General features: G+C 39.4%; 1 protein-coding gene across 3 annotated transcripts in view; it reads right to left on the reverse strand.

Annotated features, from left to right (window-relative positions):
• The window catches only part of MTCL2 (microtubule crosslinking factor 2), a 97,954-nt gene that overhangs the window by 35,789 nt on the left and 36,450 nt on the right, over positions 1-25,715 (reverse strand). For all 3 annotated transcript variants that reach the window (XM_070744887.1, XM_070744888.1, XM_070744886.1), the window contains exons 3-4: positions 21,119-21,277; positions 3,731-3,793 (exon numbers count right to left, since the gene is read on the reverse strand). In XM_070744887.1, the coding sequence (XP_070600988.1) occupies positions 3,731-3,793; positions 21,119-21,277 (222 nt within the window). The remainder of the gene's footprint in view (positions 1-3,730; positions 3,794-21,118; positions 21,278-25,715) is intronic.

Genomic DNA, 25,715 nt, shown 5'->3' on the forward strand with positions numbered 1-25,715 from the left:
AGCCACAACTGCCCCCTCTGCTCATAGGACAAGTCATAAGCCTAGGAGGATCCCAAGATTGTGCATTGGGTCTGCCAGAGGTTGTGCTATCCCATCCAGCACCAAACACTGTATAGCCCTATAAGTCCCCAAACTCAAAGCTAGTCAATCTTGCCAGAGTTCAACTGAAACTGTTTCTACCCCATCCAGATATTTACAGCCTTCAGGCATAAAGATAAGCTATTCATGGCATTGTTTAATTCACCAGGGTTAGAAATATATAATTGGGCATTATCAACATGCTGATGATACTTTTATCCTATGTCAGTGATGGCTAACCTTTTCTTCCTTGGGTGCCAAAAGAGCGTGGGCGCACGCTATAGTGCATGCCCGAATGCGCGCACCCATAATTCAATACCCTTGTCCCCCTAGAGGCCCTGTGGAGGCTGGAAACGTCCCATTTCCCAACTTCTGGTGGGGCCAGTAGGCTCGTGTTTCACTTCCCCAGGCTCCAAAGGCTTCCTTGGAACTGGGGGAGGGTAAAAATGCCGTCTCCCATCCTACCGGAAGCTCTCTGGAAGCCAAAAATGCCCTCCAGAGCCTCTGTGCAAGCCAAAAATCAGCTGGCCATCACAAACATGCACATTTTATCTGAGCTAGGGCAACAGCTTGCGTGCCAGCAGATATGACTCCGCATGCCACCTGTGACACCCATGCCATAGGTTCGCCATCACTGCTCTATGTGGTGTCATCATGCAGATGTTGATAAGGAGAAGAGAAAGCACTGATCACTGGCAGCACACATCGGCTACAAGTGAAACCTCTCTTCTCCTTCTCAATTATTACTAGCCAGAATTGAGAATTGAGCCTTGGGAAAGAAATAAACCAGTACAATATTATGCCACCTACCCCCAATCCTATCTGAGCCAATCCAGAAAGGTACCATGGTCCATGGCATCAAAACCCACTGAGGGTTTTGAAGGGCGAGGTTGCATACACTACCCCATCCCACCCATGCAGAGTTCATCTAAAGGAACAAACAACCAGTGCTATTTCTGTCCCATATCTCAGTCTGAATTCTAACTGAAGAGTCCAGATAATGTGCCACAATAATTTATGGATACTTTTGTGTAGTTTGTTTGGTAGCAATATGGAAATGGCTCAATACTTCCCTCTTCCAGGACATTTTTTTTTCCTACTGACACACCATAACTTTCCAGGATCTCAGAGCTACCCTATTTGACTTTATAGATTAGCAGGGATGGCTGTGTGTACCAAATCATGCTGAAAATCATGCAACCAGCACTTCAATCTACAGTAAATTTAGAGGATAACGGATTTAGCTTGGGGAATAAATCACTAGTTGACATCAGCTGTGCTCAATAGGCATACTCAGTTCCCCTATAAAAGTAGCACATATATTTCTGAATATGGATCTTAATTTGAAATATGCTGCAATAGGACATTTGGAAACTCTTTACCAAGGTTATTAAAAATCAAAGACCCAACAGTATGCAGAATCAGGCTTCAACCTTGCTTGAGCTTGAAGGAAAATTTGTTTGGGGAATATATTCCACTTCTTCCTTTTGAGAGCATTGTTTATTTATTCAAAGATTGTATTATTCTAGACCAGAGGTTTCAAACTCAAGGCCCGGAAGCCACATCGGGCCAAGGATACTTAGATCAGGCCAGTGGGGCCACCCTAGAAGCAGCCCCTAACTCCATTTTTGGCAACCATGGCCTCCTGCAACCCTCTGCCCATGAAAAAAGGAATTCGGGAGGGCTGCAAGTGGGCCTCCCGAGCTCTGTCTTCACTGGTGGAGGGTTACAGCCTGTGGCAGCCAAAAACGGAGTCCCTTTTTGCTGGCAGAGCACTGGCCACCACTGGCGCCCCTGACACGTCTAATCCTGGCCACGCCTAACCCTGGCCACACCCACACACCTCCCCCAAGGTCAAACACAATCCTGATGTGGTCCTCAATGAAATCCAAGTTTGATACCCCTGTTCTAGATATAAGGCATGGTAATTTACATTTTGAAAAATCCAAAACAACAATAAAACTATACCATAGGCAAAATAAATCAGTTAAGGCCACTATTTCTATAAAGTATAACTTTACATTTGTTTCAATGGGTCCTAATCTCTCTGTTCCTATATTCATATATCTACTTAATCACTCTATAGATACTCAAATGTTCAATCCCTCGATCCCTGATTATGACTTTAATAATACAGTAAACATCACTTTAGAAGTTAAGGAAATTGCACAGAGCATTTTAACTGAGTTCAGTTCTACAGGTTATCCAAATTTTCATTCTATATTCAGGGACCAGAATCTATCCTTCTGGCCATAAGAGAGGACTGTTCTAATGTAACTGTATTATCCATGGATGATAACTTTTAAACCATCATGCAGATGAAAATAAAGGACTTTTTCATCAAAGGTATTTTCCTGAAAGGGTCATTTTAATTTGATTTAACATTCAAGAGACCAATAATGTAAGCTGACAGAGCGAGAACATTGGGAATGCAAAACAGAATGATTCCAGTCTCATTAACATAATCTTAGTAACTGAAGTGCAATATAGGTTATTCTAAAGCTAATGCTATCCCATCTATTCCAGCCTGCAAAGGACACATCTGTTTTTTTCTCTGGTCAACACATGGGCATAATGCAAAATTACATAACTGCCCTAAATCATGAAGATATCTCAGTTTCAACAGAAACGTCTGTGTTTCTCCAGCTATTGATCAAACAAAGGATTGCAACCAGAATAAAACATCAATTTTGACCTTAGGGATAGAGTATAAACTCAATTTAAAAATTAGTCCAGCTCAATGCAATGAACTGGAATCCTATTTCCTTTGTACACTGCATCTTTCGGGTAATACAATTGTTCATAGAGGATTTGAACAATATATTCCTGATATTACAGAGCTATTCAGGATCAATCAATGCCATGCAGAGCATGTAAACATTAACATTAAGAGCATGTAAACATTCTACATTCTATTAAAATATGTGGTTGAGCTGCTTTTTAAACACCCATGAAACAAAAGGAAAAAGTATTATTGCCCCATAATTTCAACATAAGATTTATTCCTTTGCAACCTACCCTGTTTCTCCCAAAATAAGACATCCCCTGATAATAAGCCCAATGGGGATTTTAAGTGCATTGGCAATAAGGCCAAGCACTTATTTCAGGGTTCAAAAAAATATAAGACAGGGTCTTATTTTCAGGGAAACACTGTAGTATCAGCTATATCAACAACATATAGCTGATAGTCTTTGTTAGCAAGTGAAAATTATTTACTGAGCATGTTGCAATTGATAAATAGTGCGTGTTGAAGCAGATGGTCATGTTAGGGCATTAGTAAGTGTACATCGGTGCCTATATTATACGAGGGCTCTACAACATACACTTTTTGGTTTGGCAACAACAGCTAAGTTGGCATTTAATGGAATTTCCATTCCAAATATCTGTTGCTTTAAGTCAACAAAATTCCTTGACTCAGGGGTCAGGTTTACTTCAAATGCCCATGATTAAAAATGGGATCTTTCTGCATGCAAAATATGTTACTCTGTCATTGAAATGCAAGATGAAGATGAAAAAAGTATATCAGAATGCCATCCTAAAATATAAACAAACAAAACAAGCAAGTTTGCAAAGATAAAGAATACAACTTTGATATTAAGTATGCACTGGATATTCTATTGCAGTAGCATAACAGTTATTGGAATTGTTGTACCTGGACAGATGATTTCTTGTCTGCCTTCCCTAGAGAACGTGATCCTCTTTTCTTTAAAGAATTCTGAAATAGAAGAGAGATTTTTTAAAAAATTAAAAATGGCAGCGGTACACTGCTAACATCCGCCAGTCATCTAACCAGTTTTTTCTGTGACAATATATATTAGCTCTGATCACTAAAGTCCACACTTTCCAGTGAGCTTCACAGAGTTGAGTTTCATTTCTTCCAAGTTTTCAAAAAATATGTTTTCCTATGGGAATCAATGCATTAGCAATACATACCAGTGACACTGACAAAATTCCTTAGATTTGGAGGGAACTGAAGTAAAAAAGGCAAAGGTGAAACTGAAGGGTTTTTTGGGGAATTCTGGGAGTTGAAGTTCTTAAAGTTGCCAAGGTTGAGAAACACTGGTTTGCCTGCTTATCAACCAGGCTTATATCTCACCCTTCCTCAAGAGTGCAAAGCAGCTTACATCAGGATCACAGCAATAGCATTTAGACTTATATACTGTCTCATTCAGAGGCGGGTTCCTACCAGTTTGGACTGGTTGTTTATTTTATTTATTTATTTATTAGTTGGACTTGTATGCCGCCCCTCTCCGAAGACTCGGGGCGGCTCACAACAAGTAAAACAGTCACAACAATGCAATTAATTAAAATATTTAACGATTTAAGAAAAACCCCATGTAATAGCAAACACACTCACAAGCATACCATGTATAAATTAACGTGCCCAGGGGAGATGTTTAGTTTCCCCATGCCTGACGGCAAAGGTGGGTCTTAAGGAGTTTTCGGAAGGCAGGAAGAGTAGGGGCAGTTCTAATCTCCGGGGGGAGTTGATTCCAGAGAGCCGGTGCCGCCACAGAGAAGGCTCTTCCCCTGGGACCCGCCAACCGGCATTGTTTAGTTGACGGGACCCGGAGAAGGCCCACTCTGTGCGACCTAATCGGTCGCTGGGATTCGTGCGGCAGAAGGCGGTCTCGGAGATATTCTGGTCCGATGCCATGAAGGGCTTTAAAGGTCATAACCAACACTTTGAATTGTGACCGGAAATTGATCGGCAGCCAATGCAGACTGCGGAGTGATGGTGAGACATGGGCATACCTAGGTAAGCCCATGACTGCTCTCGCAGCTGCATTCTGCACGATCTGAAGTTTCGGAACACTTTTCAAAGGTAGCCCCATGTAGAGAGCATTACAGTAGTCGAACCTCGAGGTGATGAGGGCATGAGTGACTGTGAGCAATGAGTCCCGGTCCAGATAGGGCCGCAACTGGTGCACCAGGCGAACCTGGGCAAACGCCCCCCTCGCCACAGCTGAGAGATGGTTTTCTAATGTAAGCTGTGGGTCGAGGAGGACGCCCAAGTTGCGGACCCTCTCTGAGGGGGTCAATAATTCCCCCCCCAGGGTGATGGACGGACAGATGGGATTGTCCTTGGGAGGCAGAACCCACAGCCACTCCGTCTTATCCGGGTTGAGTTTGAGTCTGTTGACACCCATCCAGGCCCCAACAGCCTCCAGGCACCGGCACATCACTTCCACCGCTTCGTTGACTGGACATGGGGTGGAGATGTAAAGCTGGGTATCATCGGCATATTGATGATACCTCACCCCATGTCCTTGGATGATCTCACCCAGCGGTTTCATGTAGATGTTAAATAGCAAGGGGGAGAGGACCGACCCCTGAGGCACCCCACAAGGGAGAGACCTCGGAGCCGACCTCTGACCCCCCACTAACACCGACTGCGATTGGTCAGAGAGGTAGCAGGAGAACCACTGGAGGACAGTGCCTCCCACTCCCACTCCCAACCCCAGGAATTTCTCCCCGCTCAACAAACTGGCAGTGATGACCGGCTGGCCACGCCCCTGAACTGGCTCTCTGGGAGGCGGTGTAGGCGCCACCATCTTGTTTTTTGCTTCTGCGCATGCACAGAAGCTGGGTTTTCAACACTGTGCATCTGCAGAAGCTGGGGTTTTGACACTGTGCACATGCATTCACTTGCATGGCATGCAACATATGTGCGCCCACGTGGTGCAAGAGGAAGTAAATCAGCAGCGAGTATGTTAGAACCCACCCCTAGCCCCATTGTCCTTTACAGCATTCTCTTGGCAGCTTACAATGTCAGCATTATTTGCATATTGCCCCCAACAAACTGGCCCCTCATTTTACTGATCTTCAAAGAATGGAAGGCTATGTCAACTTTGAGCCAGGTCAGGATCAAATTCCTGGCTGTGGGCAGAGTTTGTCTGCAATATTGCATTTAGCTACTGTGTCACCAGTGCTTCTACGTATCCCTATATATTATCCCCACAACTACAACTTCATGAGATAGGATGGCTGAGACAGAATAACTGGCCCAAACTAATCCAGGGAATTTACACTGTTATTATCAGCGATATTGTTGTGGTTAGCTCAGGCCCAGCTCCTGCCCCAAGGACTGTGGATGTGGGGGAGACATCCACATGCTGCAGGCCTGTTTTGCTCCCGGTGGAATCTGATGATGAAGGCTCCTCTGACCAAGAAGACATGAGTGACAGGGAGGAGGAGAGTGGGGCAGACAGCTCAGAAGGAGATCAATTATCTAGCTTCTCCTTGGATTCAGAACAAGAGTTAATGATACAGCCACGCATGCGGAGAGCGATGCATAGGCAACAACAACTGAGAGATTATTAGCAAAGAAAATGAGGCCACCTGTGGTTGGGTGGGGCTGTGGTAATTAGTGAGGCTGCTATAAATAGCAGCCTGTGGGTTTGCCATTGTGGAGGATTATCTGATCGTTGTGTTTCATGACTGCTTTACTGATTTTGACCTTTTGTGTGCTGATTTCCCCCCGCTTTGAAACTAAACCAGGGCAAAGTGTGTTTCACTTTGTGAAAGAAGAAGGACTGTGAATTGCCTCACAGCTGCAAGATAAGTATCACAGAACTTATAAGGGACTTGTACAAATTACCAGTTTGTTTGGAGACGAGTGCTCTTTGCTATACAAAAAGAGGGCTTAGGTTAAGTGAATTTTCCTTATAAAGAACATTGTTTTGAATTTTCAAACGTGTGTGTGTCTGACATTTGTACCTGTGAATTTTTGGGAGGAGTCTACCAGAGAGCCCGACAGAACAGATATCAGATACGATTTGATACAAAACTTATTTTAGGAAATGTCGTTCAGCATGCGAAGTAGGAAACAAGCTTTGTGTGAGTGACATAATGCAGGAAAGAGAAAATTATGGTCACAAGCACTGCATATTAACTCAGGGAGAGGAAATTTACCAACAGTAATTAAAATTCTCAAGGAAATCTCTGTTCTAGATTGGCTCAGTTCCTGCAAAGTGGCAAAACATAGCAGCAATGTTTTTCATTTCCTTGACAAAGGAGAAAAATAGCAACCACCTACTTTAAGATTTTTCAAACCTTTATAGTTAAGGAGCATAACTGACACTTAGTGGCAGTAACGGAAATGCAACCTACATATATATTAATAGTAAACATAAACTTGGTGGAACTAGTGTGAAATCACTAATATTAAAAACTAGCATTTTGTTATAAACAATTGGAGTTCTTTGTAGCTTCTTCATTGAGGGATGTCCATTCAGATTATAAGTTAAAAACAACAACACCCTGAGCAATACCTAAAATACAGTATACTATTGTTTTAATGGTTTTAATGCTTTAATGGTTTAACTTACTAAAGACATCTCTGTTAAGTTTAATAAAGAGATTTCAAACAAGCAAATTGTCACATCTCTATTTTCCAAACCACTTGTGCATTGAAGTGAAGTTTTCAGTTTTAATTTAGGACATAAACCTAATAGTGCCCTTTTTCTTTCAGCTCCTTATTAAAAACTTTTCTTTCACATAGAAATATATTTTAAAAGGACCTATCCCAGCTGACAATTGGAGCTTCTGTTTTTTCTCTTTTCATATATGCAAAAAAGGAAAATGATGCTTAAAGTACAGGAATAGTTATCAAGATAATTCAGTCTAGTTCACAACATCCATAAATAGTTCACAATTATTAACTGTTTAATTATGAATAAATATGAGTAATTATTTCCATTCTGCCTGGGGTAGGTTCTACTTACCTTCCCTATGCGATGGAAGAATGCAATTTGCACACACACGCTCACTTCGCTTGTGAACATGCCTATGTTACATTGGGGAAAGGGCCATCTGCACATGCACAGAAGCCTTTACGCATGCACAGAGGGTCCTTTGCCAGAAACGTTGACCGGAGAACCGGAGGGATGTGGACAGATGACCATCGCTGCCAGTTCAGCGACAAGGGTACATTTCTGTCACCGGTTTGGGCAAGCCAATTCAAACAAGCAGCAACCCACCATTAATTCCACCAGATATTGTTGCAAAACTACTTCTAAAAATTCCAGCAGAGTGTAAGACTAATCCTAGAAGAATTAAGCATTGAAGCCTGTTAAGAGTTTGCACCAATACAACTAGCACACGCAAATAATTCAGCAGGATTAATTTATATAAGAAACTTCTTTATATACAATACCCATGCAGCCAGAACCAAAACTCAGAATCCAGAAGTACAGCATCAATAATCACAGAAGCTATAGAATCACGTATGTATATATATATACCTATCAGTGAACCTAAGCCACATCCATTCTCCAAGCCGTCTGGATCACCAAAGAGTCCCCATTGGCTGACCAATTGAAGTTCATGAATACATCTTATAAATTCACAGCGCCATCAGATTAAAACAGTTACATTTATATAATAATACACAGTAATGAAAGCTAATATTATCCAAAAGCAACTAAGTAACAAAGGAGTCTTTTGAAATACATACACAAACACATAGTCACTAGCCCAAAGTCACTAAAGAACTCCATGATTAAATGGCTCTTCTTTTTTTAATAAAATTTTTAAATTGATTTTTATAATAACAGTATAACAGTAAAACATCCACACAACACATAACAGTGTCCTCAATGCTCTAAGTGCCCACCACCATACAACATTCATTTCTATATACCATTTTAACTTAAGAGCAGTATATCTATTTACATATTATAAAGTAATTCTAATTTATTCTTTATACTTTGGTGTCAAATTCTACTAATTGCATATCCTTTTATCTTGTCCCATCGTCCCATCAGTTCCCGCAGATTAGTTTCATTGTCCAAATTCATCCTTTTATTCATAATCTCAAACTGAATATAATCCACCATGTACCAATACCAATTTTGTATAGTCCATTTTGTTGCATCCTTCCAGCCTAGGACTATTACCGCATATGGTCAAATGGCTCTTGAATATGAGTATCCAGTTATAGTTCATTAATTTATAAATAATACTAACTAAAAAACCAATATAAAACCTTTTAAAAAATAAATTGCCAACACATACAGCTATAATTGCCAATTACCACTAACTTCCTGTGGTGAATGCAGTGTTTAATATAGTGGTTTTCACCTAATGAGACCGTTATGCAGCATGATCACATGTGCATATAATGACTAATAACAAGATGAATGATAGCTAAGGGAGTATATTAATGACTGTAATCCATGACAGTTAGGAATGTCACCTCCAGAGGAAGATGATAACCAAGTAAATATATTATCCTGTTGAATTTTTACCGATTGATCCCCAAGATTTCAACAAGTCAGTAAGAATACATACTGTAATTTAAAATTAATTTACAAATCTCCTTTTCTTCATACACAACTTCCTTCTCAACAGCTTCCTGTATTATCTTGCTGCCAACAGATGCCCCACTGAACTGACAAACAATTCAGTCTACAAGAGATGACATTTGTCTTGGCATATATAGACCAGGTTTAAAGCCCAAGTCAATCAGGAATTAATCAGTCCTGGCAATGAGTTTTGCCCCATTTTACAACCTATCTTGCCACAGTTGTTAAGTGAATCACTGCAGTTGTTAAGTCATCATTGATTTTGCTTCTCAGAAGGTCACAAAAGGTTATCACAAGACTCTGGGACACTGCAACTGTCATAAATACAGTATGAGCCAGTTGCCAAGCGTCTGAATTTTGATCATATGACATTGGGGATGCTGCAAGGGTCGTAGGTTTGGAAAATGTCATAAGTTACTTTTTGCAGTATCATTATAACTTCAAAGAGTCATTGAACAAATGTTTGTAAGTTGAGGTCTACCTATACTCTTTATTTATTCAGTCACTATGTAAGAAGATTATTACTGAAACATTTTTTGGAGTTCCAAAGCTTGTGAATGCTGACTAGTACTGTATTTTTGGACTATAAGAAGACTTGTGTATAAAGTTGTTCTCGTTAAAAGAAAACCAAATTAAAATGTTCTATAGGTGGCACCTCCCACCGAGTAGGATAGCAAAAATGTTCCCCAGTGTGTCCCCATTATGTTGGAAATGTAAGAAAGAAATAGGTACCTACTATCATCAATGGTGGATGTGTAGTAAATTTAAGCTCTATTGGAAAATGATAGAAAGAATTTTAAAAGAAATAGTAATGCAGGATGTAGAAAAAACCCCGGAATTCTACTTACTGTGTATAACTAGTCAGGAATACAAGAAAGAAATTTTACATTTAGTTATACATATCTTGACAACGGCCAGGATTGTGTACGCGCAAAACTGGAAAGGGGAAAATATCCCCAAAGAAGAAGAGGTTATCAAGAAAAGCAAGACGGTTAAAAGACCAAGTAGAATCAGAATTTTATGTAGAATGGAATAAAGTGTATATATGGATAAATAAGAAAAAGAAGAATGTATGACTTATATTTTGTGTTTTACCTAGGTTATAAATGAAAGTTTTTGTATACAAGATTAAATATAGCTTCTTCTTTTCATTTAAAGTATTAAGTTGATTTAAAGTATTAAAAAGGTATTCTTTTTTTGTATGGAAATTTAACTTCTAAAATAAATAGGGGTATCGCAACCCCAAATTTATGTTAAATGTATGTTTGTTGGTTTTGTCTTTTTATGAAAATTTCAATAAAGTTTATTTTTAAAAAAAAGAAGACTTGTGTATAAGATGCACCAAGATTTAGAAGAGGTAGGTAAGAAAAAAGAGTTCTTGTTCTTCCCAGCTTCCAGGATCACTCCGCAGGCCGCCCACAAACCTCTGTATGCCTCATATTTCTGCAAAAATGGCTCCATTTTTTATTTACTTTTGTAAAAAAACTGAGTGCGCAGAGTGTGTGGGAGGACTGCAGAGTGCTCCTGGGGGCTGGGGGAAGGCCAAAGTACCCCCATTTTTTTTCAAAAAAGGACCGCTTTTCACAAAAACAGGCACATTTTTGCCTTCCCCCCAGCCCCCAGAAGCACTCTGCAGGCCTCCCAAACTCTCTGTGCACCCCATTTTTGCAAAAAAACCAGGCCAATTTTTGCAAAAATGGGATGTGGGCATGGGGGCTTCGGGAGGCCACAGACGGCTGTATTTGGTGAATAAGACGCACCAACATTTCCACACTCTTTTAGGGGGGGGGAGGTGTGTATTATATTACTATAGAAACAGTAATTTCTTCTTTTCTAATGTATCTGTTTTTATTCTTCCTATGCCCTGCCTTCTCTGATTTGAAATACTGTATAGCCAATATTATAAAAAGGCCTCTATAAGAAAATAGGGGGGGGGGCTGGTTTGCCTCTTCCACGTTCCAACACTTTCAACACATCCAAAAAGAGTTCAGTAAACTGAGCAGATTACTGTACATATATGTATATATATACATATACTCTGTTTCCTCTAAAATAAGAGATCCCCTGATAATAAGCCCAATCGGGCTTTTGAGTGCATAGCAATAAGGCCAAGCGCTTATTTCAGGGTTGAAAAAAATATAAGACAGTGTTTTATTTTCAGGGAAATATGGTATGTGCGTGTGTGTGTGTACACACACATACATACATACACATACATATATATATATCAATAACTCTCAGCACAAGTCACAATGATATCCCTTGGACTCTGTTCAACCTATAGGTACTGTGCCAAAGATATTCACAAGCTGGTGTTAAAGCTTCGCAGCCAAAAATGCAACTGTGAAATGTGAGCTGATGCTTGGGCCAAGGCATAAAGATCCAAGCCACTCCTGTTAAGGACAAATCTGTTGTTCAAAAGTCCACACATTCTTAAAAATGGTTTGGAACACTCAAGCTAGCAGCTGGAGGATACTGCCCAAGTCCTTTGTGAAACAGTGAAGACATCCTTTGGGTAGTTCAGCATTTCAAGCTCTCACAATAATTTAGCTCATACTAGCATTTACCATAATCTTGATGTGATCATAATTGCTGGACACAGCTTCCAACACAATTCCAGTTTTCTTGTGCTTGTGGTTTATGGTGTGTATGGTGACAATTAAAAAGTGAAAGATTAAAAAGCAAAATAAGGGGGGGGAAAGTATTTTCCTAGGAGTTGTTTTCTTGAAAGTTCATATTTGTTTCTCTATGGGGTTGTCAGAAGCTTTATTTATTTAATGTAGAATTATGCAGATTAAAATTAATCTACTGAATGCAAAATACGCCGCAAAATAAACTTTGTCTTAGAGCGATATACAGTGGGGTGGGGGGGATAAATTATTTCCAAATCGGACAAGGTGATTTTCTGGATTTGTTTTCTCGTTTTGTCTCTCACAGTTGAGGTCTATCTATGATGTCAATTATAGGCCTCTCTCATCTTTTTAAATGGGAGAATTTGCATAATTGGTGGCTGAGTAAATACTTTTCCCCCCACTGTATGGATCAGAACTACATAGATCCCCCATTAGTTTTATCCCAGAATTTAATAAGTTCCAGAGGCAGTAATTTAAGAAATTGTAAAATTTGTAATTTGATAAGACCAAGCTAAGGCTGTGCAAAACAAAAATTGGATCTTCCCCATACTTAGAGGTTGACAAAAGGGAAATGTCTACTTATGTGTCCAGGATTACACTACATGGTCAAAATCCATCCAGTTCTCATAGATTTGGTTTGGATTTTTTATAGTATAGGTCAGGGGTAGGCAAAGTTGGCTCTTCTATGACTTATGGACTTCAACTTCCAGAATTCCTGAGCCAATCATGCTAGCTCAGGAGTTGAAGTCCACGTGTCATAGAAGAGCCAACTTTGCCTACCCCTGGTGTAGGTAGTCCTCAACTTACAACTGCAACTGAGAACCAAACTTTCCATTCCTAAGCAAGGCAGTTGTTAAACAATTCATGATTCATTTCATAACCTCCTTGCCATGGTTATTAAGCGAATCACTGTAGTTGTTGGAGTGAACGATGCAGTTGTTAAGCGAATATGGCTTCCTCCATTGTCTCTACTTGGAATGGGAATGCCTCAAATGGCAATCACATGACCATGCAACCATCGTTAATGATATACCAGGTTATTTTTTTTTAACTTCTGAATTGTTTCATACATTCCAGATTTTTTTTAAAAAATTTTTTTTTACAAAGATATTAAACCAAACAACAAATACAACAGAAAAGAAAAAAGAAAAAAATGACATATCAGTAAATTATAAACAAAACATATACATACAACATTTGGGAAACGAAAGCTTCCCCACTTCTTTTTTGAGTGTTTGATCAGATAATTTTCCTTTGTCATTTAATATTAATTCTTTTATTTGACCTGTTGCTTTGCTTGAATTTTAATTATTTCTCCGTTGTTCTTTCCTTTAGCCAATCGTAAAATTTTCCCCATATTTTATAATAATCTGAGTCTTCTTTTCCCTCTAATTTTTTGGACATCCTGTCCATCTCTGCACAGTCTAATATTTTTTTTAATTACTATATTTTCTTCTGGTGTTTTGTCTATTTTCCATTGCTGGGCGTATGCTATCCTAGCAGCTGTTGGTATGTGTATAACTAAATATCTTACCTCTTTTTTCATTTTTTTTATTGAAAATACCCAATAGATATGATTCTGGGTTTTTTTCCAAATTCTTCCTTTGTTATTTCTTTTAGCCAATCTGTTATCTTGTTCCAATAATTTTTTGCCTGTAAACATGTACATCATTGATGATAGAATGACCATGCAACCATCGTTAATGATATGCCAGTTACCAAGCACCCTAATTTTCATCACCTGATTCTGAGAACGCAGTGACAGTTGTAAGTGTGAGGCCCGGTTGTAAGTCACTTTTTTCAGTGCTATTGTAACTTGGAACTGTTTCTAAGGGAATGATTGTATGTTGAGTACTATCTGTATTACTTTGTCTGTCTAGTTCTTTTCAAAATATTTATGCTGCAATTTATTCTTATCTGATAGGAAAAGCTAACAAATGTGATTTTGACTACTATCATATTGTTATTACCAGACATTCATATAAGATCTCTTCTGCATTAAGCCTACGCAAATCCTTCCGAATATTTTGCTGCAAAACAAATGAAGCCACAGGTGCAAAAGGCCACGTGTGAGAAAATTAATTGGCCTTTTTACCATTTGACCAATTATAAGAGATGCAAATTCTAAGAGATGCTTACTCCATCTGGAGAATAATCAACACATAATCCCTTAGCCCTTCCCCAACTGCTTCCTTCACAACCTTCAAATAACATTTTGTGTGAGTGTGTATATTTTGTATAATCCCCTGAGGGATTACCACCTTAACATAACAGAAAACTCATAACTCCAAAACCTTGGCAAGCAACATAATAGGAGCTTCTGTATTGTACCCTTACTGGGTAGGTCAAAAGAGAAGGGGTAAAGTTAATGGGTGATGATGGCAGGTTAAACTCTGCAAATTATACAGGAACTAACGTATCTGGGCAATGACACAACACTTTTCTCTCGTTCTCCAGAAAATTGTCCAGACGCAATTGTAATTTGTAGACAAGTCTGTGTTTGTTTGTTTGTTTGTTTGTTTATTCATTCATTCATTTTTTATGCTGCCCTTCTCCTTAGACTCAGGGCGACTTACAACAAGTTAGCAATAGCACTTTTTTAACAGAGCCAGCCTATTGCCCCCACAATCCGGGTCCTCATTTTACCCACCTTGGAAGGAAGGAAGGCTGAGTCAACCTAGAGCCGGTGATGAGATTTGAACCGCTGACTTGCAGATCTACAGTAAGCTTCAGTGGCCTGCAGTACAGCACTCTACCTGCTGCGCCACCCCGGCTCCTGTATGCTAGGTGATAAGACGCTTTCCCACTAAATGAAAAAGTACTGTTCTAATTATGAAAAGAGTATAAAGCTTTGAGTAGGTCTAGAGGTAATGACATTGTCAGCCCAAAGATGCACTAATTCGGGTAACTGGTGGAGCTAGGCTGGTCACATGAGTAGTGGAAATGTTTCCCTCAGTCTGCAATTTCCCCCCCAGGAAATCCGTTCTCTTTCTTTCTTTCTTTCTTTCTTTCTTTCTCTTTCTTTTTCTTTCTTTCTCTCTTTCTTTCTCTTTCTTTCTTTCTTTCCTTCCTTCCTTTCTTTCTGATTGATTGGATTTATATGCTGCCCTGAGGATTCTGGGTGCTTCAAAAACAATATATCGAAAACAATATACAATATACGTATCTAAAAATCCAATTAATTGAGCTAAATTTTATTTTAAAACACTAATAATATTTAAAAATCACTCATTCCCATTCGAACAGTAAAACATACCTACGCTCGTCGGCCAGGGGACTAGAACCTAATGGCCCCAAGCCTGGCGGCACAGATGAGTCTTTAAACTCTTACAGAAGGCGAGGAAGGTGGGGGCAGTACGAATCTCTGGGGGGAGCTGATTCCAGATGGTTGGGGCCCCCAAAGAGAAGGCTCTTTCCCTAATCCCTGCATATTCCCAATTATTTGAAGGGTATTCATCCCAAAGTACATAGCTAAATATGAAGATTATCAGTCACCCAGGTCATGTTTGTCATGACTGAGAATCTCCATAGATTATTCTGGTCTCATTTCTACTTCTGAATTGGGAGCAGTAATCAGGTAAACCTGGATCTCCGGTTCCTACCCCATTATTTAGTACTAGAAAAAAATATAAATATCTTAAGAAGCCTACAATTGTTTTTATTCCAACAGGAAAATTAATCCATCTATGATACCTGTACAATACAAAATTTTGCTGAAATTAGTGCACCAGATTTCAGGTTATACACTCTTCTGATCATAGAAACCACTGTACTACTGTCAGTAATTGCATAATTGAACTTTGCTATTACTCTCCACATCCTTGTTCTTCCTGGTGATACTATAATATTAACACAGTGAATAATTGAGTACAAATTTACACTAAAGATAATCAAATCCAACCCCTGCTTGGTATTGGATCCAATAAAGTATCTCTTGACAAATAACTGTTAAGCCTCAGTCTGAAGATCTCAGTAACAAAGAATTCATTCTTTCATGTGACAACATGTTCTCCTGGTTGCTCATACGGTAGCACTCACGAAATCCTCTGTGATGTCTAGTCTGAAACTTCTTTCTTGTAGTTTTAACCCATTGATTCTGGTTGTGTGAGTCCGCTCTGTCTTCCGTGTGACAATTCTCCAGATATTAGTGATTGTTATCATTTCTCCTTTCAGCTGTCTTTTCTGCTGAAAGATAAGTGCTAATCACATTTATATCCATTATTTATTCCAAATAAGGCTTGGTTTCTAGACTCTTTACCATCTGGGGAGCCCTGTTCTAGACTTCCTTAATCGTTAAACCCTTTTTGAACTGTGATACCCACAACAGGACAAAACACAGGTAGTCCTTTAGTTACAACCATTCATTTAATTCAGGGGTGTCAAACTGACGGCCCGTGGGCCAGATACGACACACACAGGCCACATCCATCCCAGCTCCGCAAAGGGGAAAACATGAAATGTCATGTAATGACAACATGACGCCGCAAGTTTAAACCCATGATTTAACAACAGTTCAAAGTTATGATGGCCTCCTAAATATAATTTGCAACCTGTCCTCGAAGTTTCAAGCATCATTCAACTTCACAGTCAGGTGATCACAATGATCACAAGGCTTCCTTCCAAGGCTGAAGTGAAGCCATTAACAATCTCTTTTTGGTGGCAAAAGATTAAATCAGAGGCACCCGGGTTGACAGGAACAGAGACAAGACGTTCTGAAAAGGAACGCTTTATTTAACTGTCAGGCTAAAACCTCTGACATCACACAATACTTTGGGCCTACACACCACAGGCAATAACAAGAGAACAGAAGAGCAACTCAGAGTTTGACAGCTCCTTTTATAGTTGAGCTGCCAAACTGGCAACCAATCAGGACACTCCAATTTCCTGCTTGCGTCTTAGCCAATCAAGCTTCGACCTGCAGCCATCTTAGGTATTTTGGTGTTGTTGTAAGTCCAAGGACTTAACAAATTATTTGTAGGAAGAATACATACATTAAGGAGGAAGATAAAGTAAAAATTAATAAAATGTTTTTAAACGTATATAAAATCGATATACTGTATTTTATAAAGAAAAGGGGAAGCAGAAGGATGACAGAAGAGAAGAATTCAGAAAACACAAGCAAGAATTAGAGAATAATAATAATAATAATAATTATTATTATTATTATTATTATTAAGATTTGTATGCCAGGTGAATTGAAAATTAAATAAATTATTCATTTGCAAAAGACAGTACTAACATACTCAGAACTGCTCAGAAACAGAACTGATGACACTGAAATATAATAGTTGTAACTCAACAAATATATGCACCTATCCTTCTAGTAGGCCTATCCAGAAGCCTGGAATTAGAACCATCACAGTATCAGTCAGAGCTAAGGAAATACCTACTGATTTCTACATTTAATTGTTGGCCTTTTCCGTCACCTCCTCTTCCTTTTGATGTTTTTTCCAGGGAAAACCTTTAAGTGTTGTTCTCAATTACTCCTTTTTGGCAAATTATATCATCCAGCATTGTTAATATTAAATAAACTGATAATCATCATAAAAAGGACCAGTTGTGTAATATCTCCAGAAAAGAATGCAAAATTTGCAGGCTAAATCTTTGCTCAAAGAATTAAAAATAAAAATAAACAGCAATATGTGGCAAAGGAGTTCTGCTCAGAAAATGACAGTAGTTTTCCTAAATTACCAGTTTCCAACAAAGGTAGCTGGCAAAAAATTCTTAATGCACAAGCACACTCGCGTAAACACACGTACCTCAAATCAAATCAAACCTGGCCCATTTCCAACTAGGGTAGTAATCCCATGTTGCAAATACTAAATGTCTGCTGAAACTGCAGCTGTACAAAACTTTGGCCTTCTGTCCCAATGTTGCACATAGTTCCATTCTAGAAGCTCACTTTCTGGCAATGCTTGCATGCTCGGAGGCATTTCTCTTCCTTAAGATAGTATTCCAAGCACAGGGATTTGCTAAATATACAACTGACTTTTTGTCACTACTTCAGCAAGTCCAAACTAATTTTGATTTCTCTGTTGCTTTGGGACATTACAGTATCTAACTACAGTGTCAACAGATCTGGATAGCATCATGATAACAGGAGAGTGTTTTGCTGACATCTCAGAAACACTGCATGGTGCTAAGTTATTATTAGTTCGACATCCATCTGCTCTCTTCCCCCCTTATACAGGGATTCAGATGTCCTAGCAAGCTGTACTGTTTTATTTTAGTGTGTATAATATTTTTAAAAAATATTAATATTTTACTTAGACCTTAACTAAACTCTCGGCTCAAAGTTTCCATTTTGTCCTAGAAAGGCAATGCTAGCACATTATAATTATTTTTTTGTATGTGCGCTTCTGTTCTGATTATTTGAGAGAAAGAGTTGCTCCCTTCGTTAATTAGAATGAAGGGAATTTCCCAGAATGATGCCAGTCTCTGACAATGACTCTCTGTTTGCATCCCTTCATCTTCCCAGCAAATGTTTCAACCTGTTAATCCTAAAAGGAGTCCAAAATGTCATCTGGCATCTGCAGAAACTAAAAAAAGAAGAAGGCAGCAGCAGAGCACCAGACTAGCCAAAGAGAGAACATTAAAGCCCATGAAGCAGCCATTCATCACAGCTCTTCTCTCTAAGCAGGGGTGTCAAACTGGCATCCTGTGGGCCAGATGCATTACGCAAAGGCCATGCCACGTGCTCTACAACGGCATAAAAATGTCACGATACATCATAATACACCATGTGAAGTGACCGAGTTTGCCATCCATGCTCTAGAGCAGTGTTTCCCAACCGTGGCAACTTGAAGATATTTGGACTTCAACTCCCAGAATTCCCCAGCCAGCAAATGCTGGCTGGTGAATTCTGGGAGTTGAAGTCCAGATATCTTCAAGTTGCCAAGGTTGGGAAACACTGCTCTAGAGCCATGATGGCAAATTATGGAACATGTGCCACAGGTAGCACGCGGAACCATATAGGAGGTCACATAAGGCATTGTCCTATGACAACTACAGCATACATGCATGTGCTAGCCGGCTGATTTGAAGCCTTAGGGAAGGCCGTTTTGTCCTCCATAGGCTTCAGGGAAGCCTCCCTGAAGCCCTGCAGTGCAAAAACCGCCCAACAGGCAAACCAGAAGTTCAAAAAACCGGACTTCTAGTTTGCCGTTGTGCTGTTTTTTGTACTACAGATGCTTCAGGGAAGCTTCCAGAAGCCCTGGATTGCAAAAAAATTAAAAAAGCCCAACAGGCAAAGCAGAGGTTCACAAAACAGACTTCCAGTTTCCCCGTTGTGCTGTTTTTCACACTCTGGGGGTTTAGGAAGCTTCCCAGAAGCCTCCAGAGTGCAAAAAACAGCACAACGGGCAAACAGGAAGTTCGTTTTCCCGAACTTCTGGTTTGTCTGATTTTTCACCATCCAAGGCTTCAGTGAGGCCTGCACACATGTGCAGGGATGGGGAGATTGAGAGCATGCATAGGCCAGTGCAGGGAATGTGCATGCTTAGGGAGAGGGAATGGGTGTGGGCACATGCATACACACCCTTTGGGCAGGCAAATCAAAAAAGGTTTGCCATCACTGCTCTAGACGGAAACAGATTTAGGTTAAAGCCATGTATAGCTTTGGAAATAGAGTCTGGGAGAACTGACATCTTGACCAAAGGGAGTATCCTGCATTATGTTCCCCAGTTGTTTTCTTGAAATACACATTAAAGGAAAAGTTAAAAGGAAGCCATAAATTAGCCAGGCCATTAAACCAAGCCACAAGATAGAAAATAATCTAATGGAATAACTACTGATAGCTGTCAACCTTGAATTAAATTCTGTATTCTCATTGAAGATGTCAAAATTATACATCTTTTGCCAGTTTGAGCAACATCTCTACATATTTTATTACTTTTGTATAAGAGATGATACAAACATATGGTTTGCTATTAATATTATGTATGTTGAGAGAAAAATAAAAACTTTTTTTAAAAAAAGAAAGAAATTTGCAGAAATAGGTAATTCCTCTCCTAGAAATGTAGTTACTAGCACACATATTTTGTGAGAGAGGTCTATTATTATGCATGAAAACAATGATCTGACATTTTACTCATATAGGGAGCCATTTAGAAATCCATTGTGGTTTCCCAAGGTATTCCTATCTGTGGTTATTGCCTGCATGGATTGGGGTTTGAATCTGAAGGCAATCACAACACTGAAGCTTTGTCAGAACAAACAGCAGCTGGATATTTGGTGGTTCACTATCAAGTCAAATCTTCCCCAACTTAATGGCATCCATAAATGTTGGGCTTGAAAATATGAAGCCCAGGCTGGCATTATCTTTCAAATATCAAACTCACTGGACAGCCTTGAACAACTCCATCCTTCTCAGCCTAACTGCTGCATGGTCTTTTCTATGATGTTGAATCTTAGGCCTTTGGGAGAAAAAATGTAAATAAAAATGCTTAAGTACAGTGTTCCCTCGATTTTCGCGGGGGATGCGTTCCAAGACCGCCCGCAAAGGTCAAATTTCCACGAAGTAGAGATGCGGAAGTAAATACTGTACACTATTTTTGGCTATGAATAGTATCCCAAGCCCTTAACACTTTAAACTCCTAAATTTACAATTTCCCATTCCCTTAGCAACCATTTAGATATTATTACTCACCATGTTTATTTAGAAACATAGAAGACTGACGGCAGAAAAAGACCTCTTGGTCCATCTAGTCTGCCCTTTTACTATTTCCTGTATTTTATCTTAGGATGGATATATGTTTATCCCAGGCATGTTTAAATTCAGTTACTGTGGATTTCCCAACCACGTCTGCTGGAAGTTTGTTCCAAGGATCTACTACTCTTTCAGTAAAATGATATTTTCTCATGTTGCCTTTGATCTTTCCCCCAACTTATTAAAGTTTATTAAAAAAAATGTTTTTTAAAGGCAGATGAAAGTTTGGCAACGACATATGACATCATCGGGCGGGAAAAACTGTCGTATAGGGGGGGGAAAACGTAAAGTATTTTTTAATTAATATTTTTGAAACCCCGTGGTATAGACGTTCCGCGAACCCGCGAAAATCGAGAGAACACTGTAATGGTCTTTCCAAAGAATGAACTTACCTCTCTAAGCTTGTCCATCTCATTCTGTAACACTTGCTTAGCCAAATCGCTCTCAATGAGCCGTTGGCGCAAGTCTTCATTTTCCTCCTCCAGTTTAATCCGTTTTTTCTCCACTGTTTCAAGTTCATTATGGAGACGCGCAGAGACATCTTTGGCTACCTACAGACAACAGTCAAGAACAGCGCATATGTCAGTCCTCGGTTCTGATACACAACATGCAAGGAACAAGTTAATCAACAATGTGTGCACCAATACAGTCTTGGAGGTTTTAGATATTTTATATTTATTAACAAAAAGCAAGCACTAAAACAGGAAGCACACAAGTGAGTCATGTCTGTGAATAATGTGCCAAGGCTTTGTGTGTCTTACCAAGAGGAATATTTGAGCTATTCTTACACTAATTTTACATATCATGTCTGCAATTAGAGGAAATATGGAGGGGGGAAATTGAGTTATTTGCGCATCCTCTTGGTGTCTCCTTCTTCACAATACGAAAACAGACTATCAATCCTAAATCTAGAAAGCTTAGAACTACGACGCCTAAAACACGATCTAAGTATTGCCCACAAAATCATATGCTGCAACATCCTGCCTGTCAATGACTACTTCAGCTTCAACCGCAACAACACAAGAGCACGCAACAAATTCAAATGTTAATCACTCCAAGCTTGACTGTAAAAAATATGACTTTAGCAATCGAGTTGTTGAAGCGTGGAACTCATTACCCGACTCAGTAGTGTCAACCCCTAACCCCCAACATTTCTCCCTTAGACTATCCACGATTGACCTCTCCAGGTTCCTAAGAGGTCAGTAAGGGGCATACATAAGTGCACTAGCCTGCCTTTCGTCCCCTGTCCAATTGTCTCTCCTTATCTCATACTTCATATATCTTTTCTTCCTTTCATATATCTTCTCCTCTACTTTTATATCTTTTCTTTATATATAATACTTCATGTCTATCCTCTTCAATATGTATTGTGTATTGGACAAAATAAATAAATAAATAAATAAATAATAAGCAACATTCAATGGAAGGCTTTTGTTACGTTCTTTTGAACTGCCCTGCTTAAGAAAATTGTAGCTTTTGTAGAGTAGACCTACCACCTACAGTGGTGCATAAACAGTCGCTCTTTCTGGGTACAGGAAAGGAAGTAAGTATAACAAAGAATAACACCTTTATAAGCAGCATTAGAAAGTTTCAGATACACACATCAGTAGATTTTATGAGTAGCTCTGAATATGAATGTTAGGGAATCTAGCAGCAACTCCCTATTTCCAGTACATTTAGACTTTCCCAAGTTTATCTTTTCCTAAGTCTTACAATCCACGGATAGAATGAGAATCAAGTTGATAGTGCTATTATTTTCTGAAATTTGTTTGACTCATACCTCCTAAGTCTTTAAATGAAAAAAAAAAGGCATGAAGAACTTGAACTAAAGGTTCATATGTCATGATTGATTCATATTCTTGATTGACACGAACAGATGGCCAGAATACAGATTTTAGTAGTTTATGCACTGAATATTCCAACCCATAACTACAGGTACATTTCTGATATGAACGCAGAATCCAATGACTGCGTGTAGTAGAATAACTAGAGTCTTAATTGTGAACGGTCTGTCAAATTATTGGCTGGTGGGAGAATTTTTCTCAACTCAGTCACTGTCTTCTCTAATGAGAGACAGTTTCGGGAGAAAAGAAGTTAGGACTTCCTTTGCTCTCACATGTTCTGACTAGGGGCCCATGGAAGGAAGCAAAGAACTTAAGAAGAGATTTCATGTTAGAGCTGGACCTAAAATTTAGAAAGCCCTGTAAGAAAGAAACCAATAAGGAAAATCTAGTAAGAAACATTTAGTCAGGTATGAGTTGGTATGTCTGTGTAGTGCTGCATGCTGGATCTTGAATTTCTGGACCTTTCTGTCTGTTCCTGTCCTCTAGATCCTTATATGCTTAGTCCACTTACTGGTGACCAAGTACCAGCTTTAAAATACAGATCTCAGCTTTGTACAATTTGTGGCAGCTAAACTATGCTCAAATCTCTACCATGCTGGGGCATTCTAACCTTGCCTACAAAAACAGCTACTTAAATGCCCTAGGTCTAGGATGAAGGAAGAGGGATCTCACCAAGGGCAGATTGAGAAACCAGGGGAACTAGACAAAGTCTAATGTGTATGTTAATGATAATTTCCTATTTTTGTTACATTACACTAATTTGAAGCTGCTGATCAACCTGAACAGAACCTCTGGCTATCCAACCTTCTGGCCATAAAATGTGAGAAACATAATATGGTAGAGTTAATTCCTTGATCTAAGATATTATAGGATGTCTCACCAGAGGTCATTAATTCTCTAGATTTGTTATCTAGAGAATAACAAATGGCTGCCGATCGGTTTCCGGTCACAATTCAAAGTGTTGGTAATAACCTTTAAAGCCCTACATGGCATTGGGCCAGAATACATCCGGAACCACCTTCTACCGCACGAATCCCAGTGGCCGATAAGGTCCCACAGAGTTGGCCTTCTCCGGGTCCCGTCGACCAAAAAATGTCGTTTGGCGGGCCCCAGGGGAAGAGCCTTCTCTGTGGCGGCCCTGGCCCTCTGGAACCAACTCCCCCCAGAGATTAGAGCGGCCCCCACCCTCCTTGTCTTTCACAAATTACTTTAGACCCACCTTTGTCGCCAGGCATGGGGGAGTTAAGTTATCCTTTCCCCCTAGGCTATTACAAGTTATGCATGGTATGTTTGTATGTTTGGTTTTTTATAATAAGGTTTTTTTAGTTGTTTTTATTAATTGGATTGTTCATGTTGTTTTACCACTGTTGTTAGCCGCCCTGAGTCTACGGAGAGGGGCGGCATACAAATCCAATTAATAATAATAATAATAATAATAATAATAATAATAATAATAATAATAATAATATTGTCAAGAAGCTGAATTAGTACTGAAGAGCTCCAAGTTGAAATCCACCCTTAGCCATATTCACTGGATAACTTTAGGCCAGTCTCTTATTTTCAGCCCTTGTTCCTTAGGTTTCTCTCATTGTAGGAGTAAAATGAAAGGACATTCCCCTGCCCTGAGCTCTTGCAGAAAACATGGGATATAAATATAATAAATACAAATAATAGAGTCCTACACCCACCAAGAAGCAGCAGAGTATGTCATCTCTGCTGAATCATATGTTCACAAAGATTTTTGGCACATCTCACATATTGTGTTTTGGCCACTGCGGATAGCTGGTGTTTGAATTCTTCAGCAATAACATAATCACAATGCAGACTCTCTGATAATTAATGGGATACATGCCATTTTTTTCATTTGGCAGGGAAAGAAAGGACACTCCTCACTGATAAAGAAGAAATTAACTTTATCCTCTTCACACAAAGAAAAATTCACTGAAACCAAGAGGCAGAAGGAACAGATGGTAAAATTTCAGAGTTTACTCTGAAGATCCTTAAATTCTGGTCTCAGTGAAGAACACTGCCAATAAATCAGGAAGCCACTACAGGGAGCCTAGGAAACACCACTGAGCCCATAAGTCACATTGGTTGTATCAGTCAAGATGCCAAATGAAGTTGGGATAGTTCTCCCACACACACATACACCGTCCTAGATGGTTGCCTTCTGCTCCTCTTGGTTCTCACTCCATCTATCTGTACGACTTCCAAAATTATTTCTGAGTTTGGATTGTCTCTGCTTTATTTTTATCCCTTTCTATGTATCCTTTAGGTGAAGTGTCCATGTTTATCTTTTTTGAGAACCAAATTGTACATTTCTGGTCACCTCACCTCAAGAAGGATATAATGGGAAGGTGCAAAAAAAGGGCAACAAGAATGATAAAGGAAATGGAGCACCTCCCTTATGATACCAAGTTGCAACGCCTTGGTCTCTTCAGCCTTGAAAGACGGTGTTTAAGGGGTGACTTGATCGAAGTGTATAAAATCATGCATAGGATAGAAAAGGTGGATAGAGAAAAATTATTTTCTCTATGACATAATACCAGGACAAGGGGGCACTCCCTAAAGCTCATAGGTAAGAAAGGGAATCAAATCAAGGGAAATATTTCTTCACCCAGAGTGTCGTTGGTTTATGGAATTCACTTCCAGAAGAGGTCGTGACAACTGTCAACCTTGATAGCTTCAAGGCAGGATTAAACAGATTCATGGACGACAAGGGTATCAGTGGTTATTGAAACGGATGTCCATGTGCCGCCTCTATGTTGGTTGAGGCAGGCAGGATTCCCTCGAGTACCATTTGATGGGGGTCAAGGGAAAGGGAGGGTCTTGCCTTCTCTTTCAGCTCAAGATCCCCAAATACAATTGGTGGGCCACTGTGTGACACCGAATGCTGGACTCGATGGGCTTTGGCCTGATTCAGCATGGCTCTTCTTATGTTCTTATGTTCAAATTATATCAGATTAAGCATTTACTTCATTTTAATGCTAATGTACAGAAACATTGAGTAGTATTCTTCAATACTGGAATAATAAGGTTCACTTTTTGTTAGGGGTGACAGTAATACATTCTTACTGGTAGGATTACAACTGACAAATATTATAGCAATCTTGCCAATTTACCTGATTAACACTAATGAGGGATG

Source organism: Erythrolamprus reginae, chromosome 3 (genome assembly GCF_031021105.1).
Source record: "Erythrolamprus reginae isolate rEryReg1 chromosome 3, rEryReg1.hap1, whole genome shotgun sequence".
NCBI classification, from domain to species: Eukaryota; Metazoa; Chordata; class Lepidosauria; order Squamata; family Dipsadidae; genus Erythrolamprus; species Erythrolamprus reginae.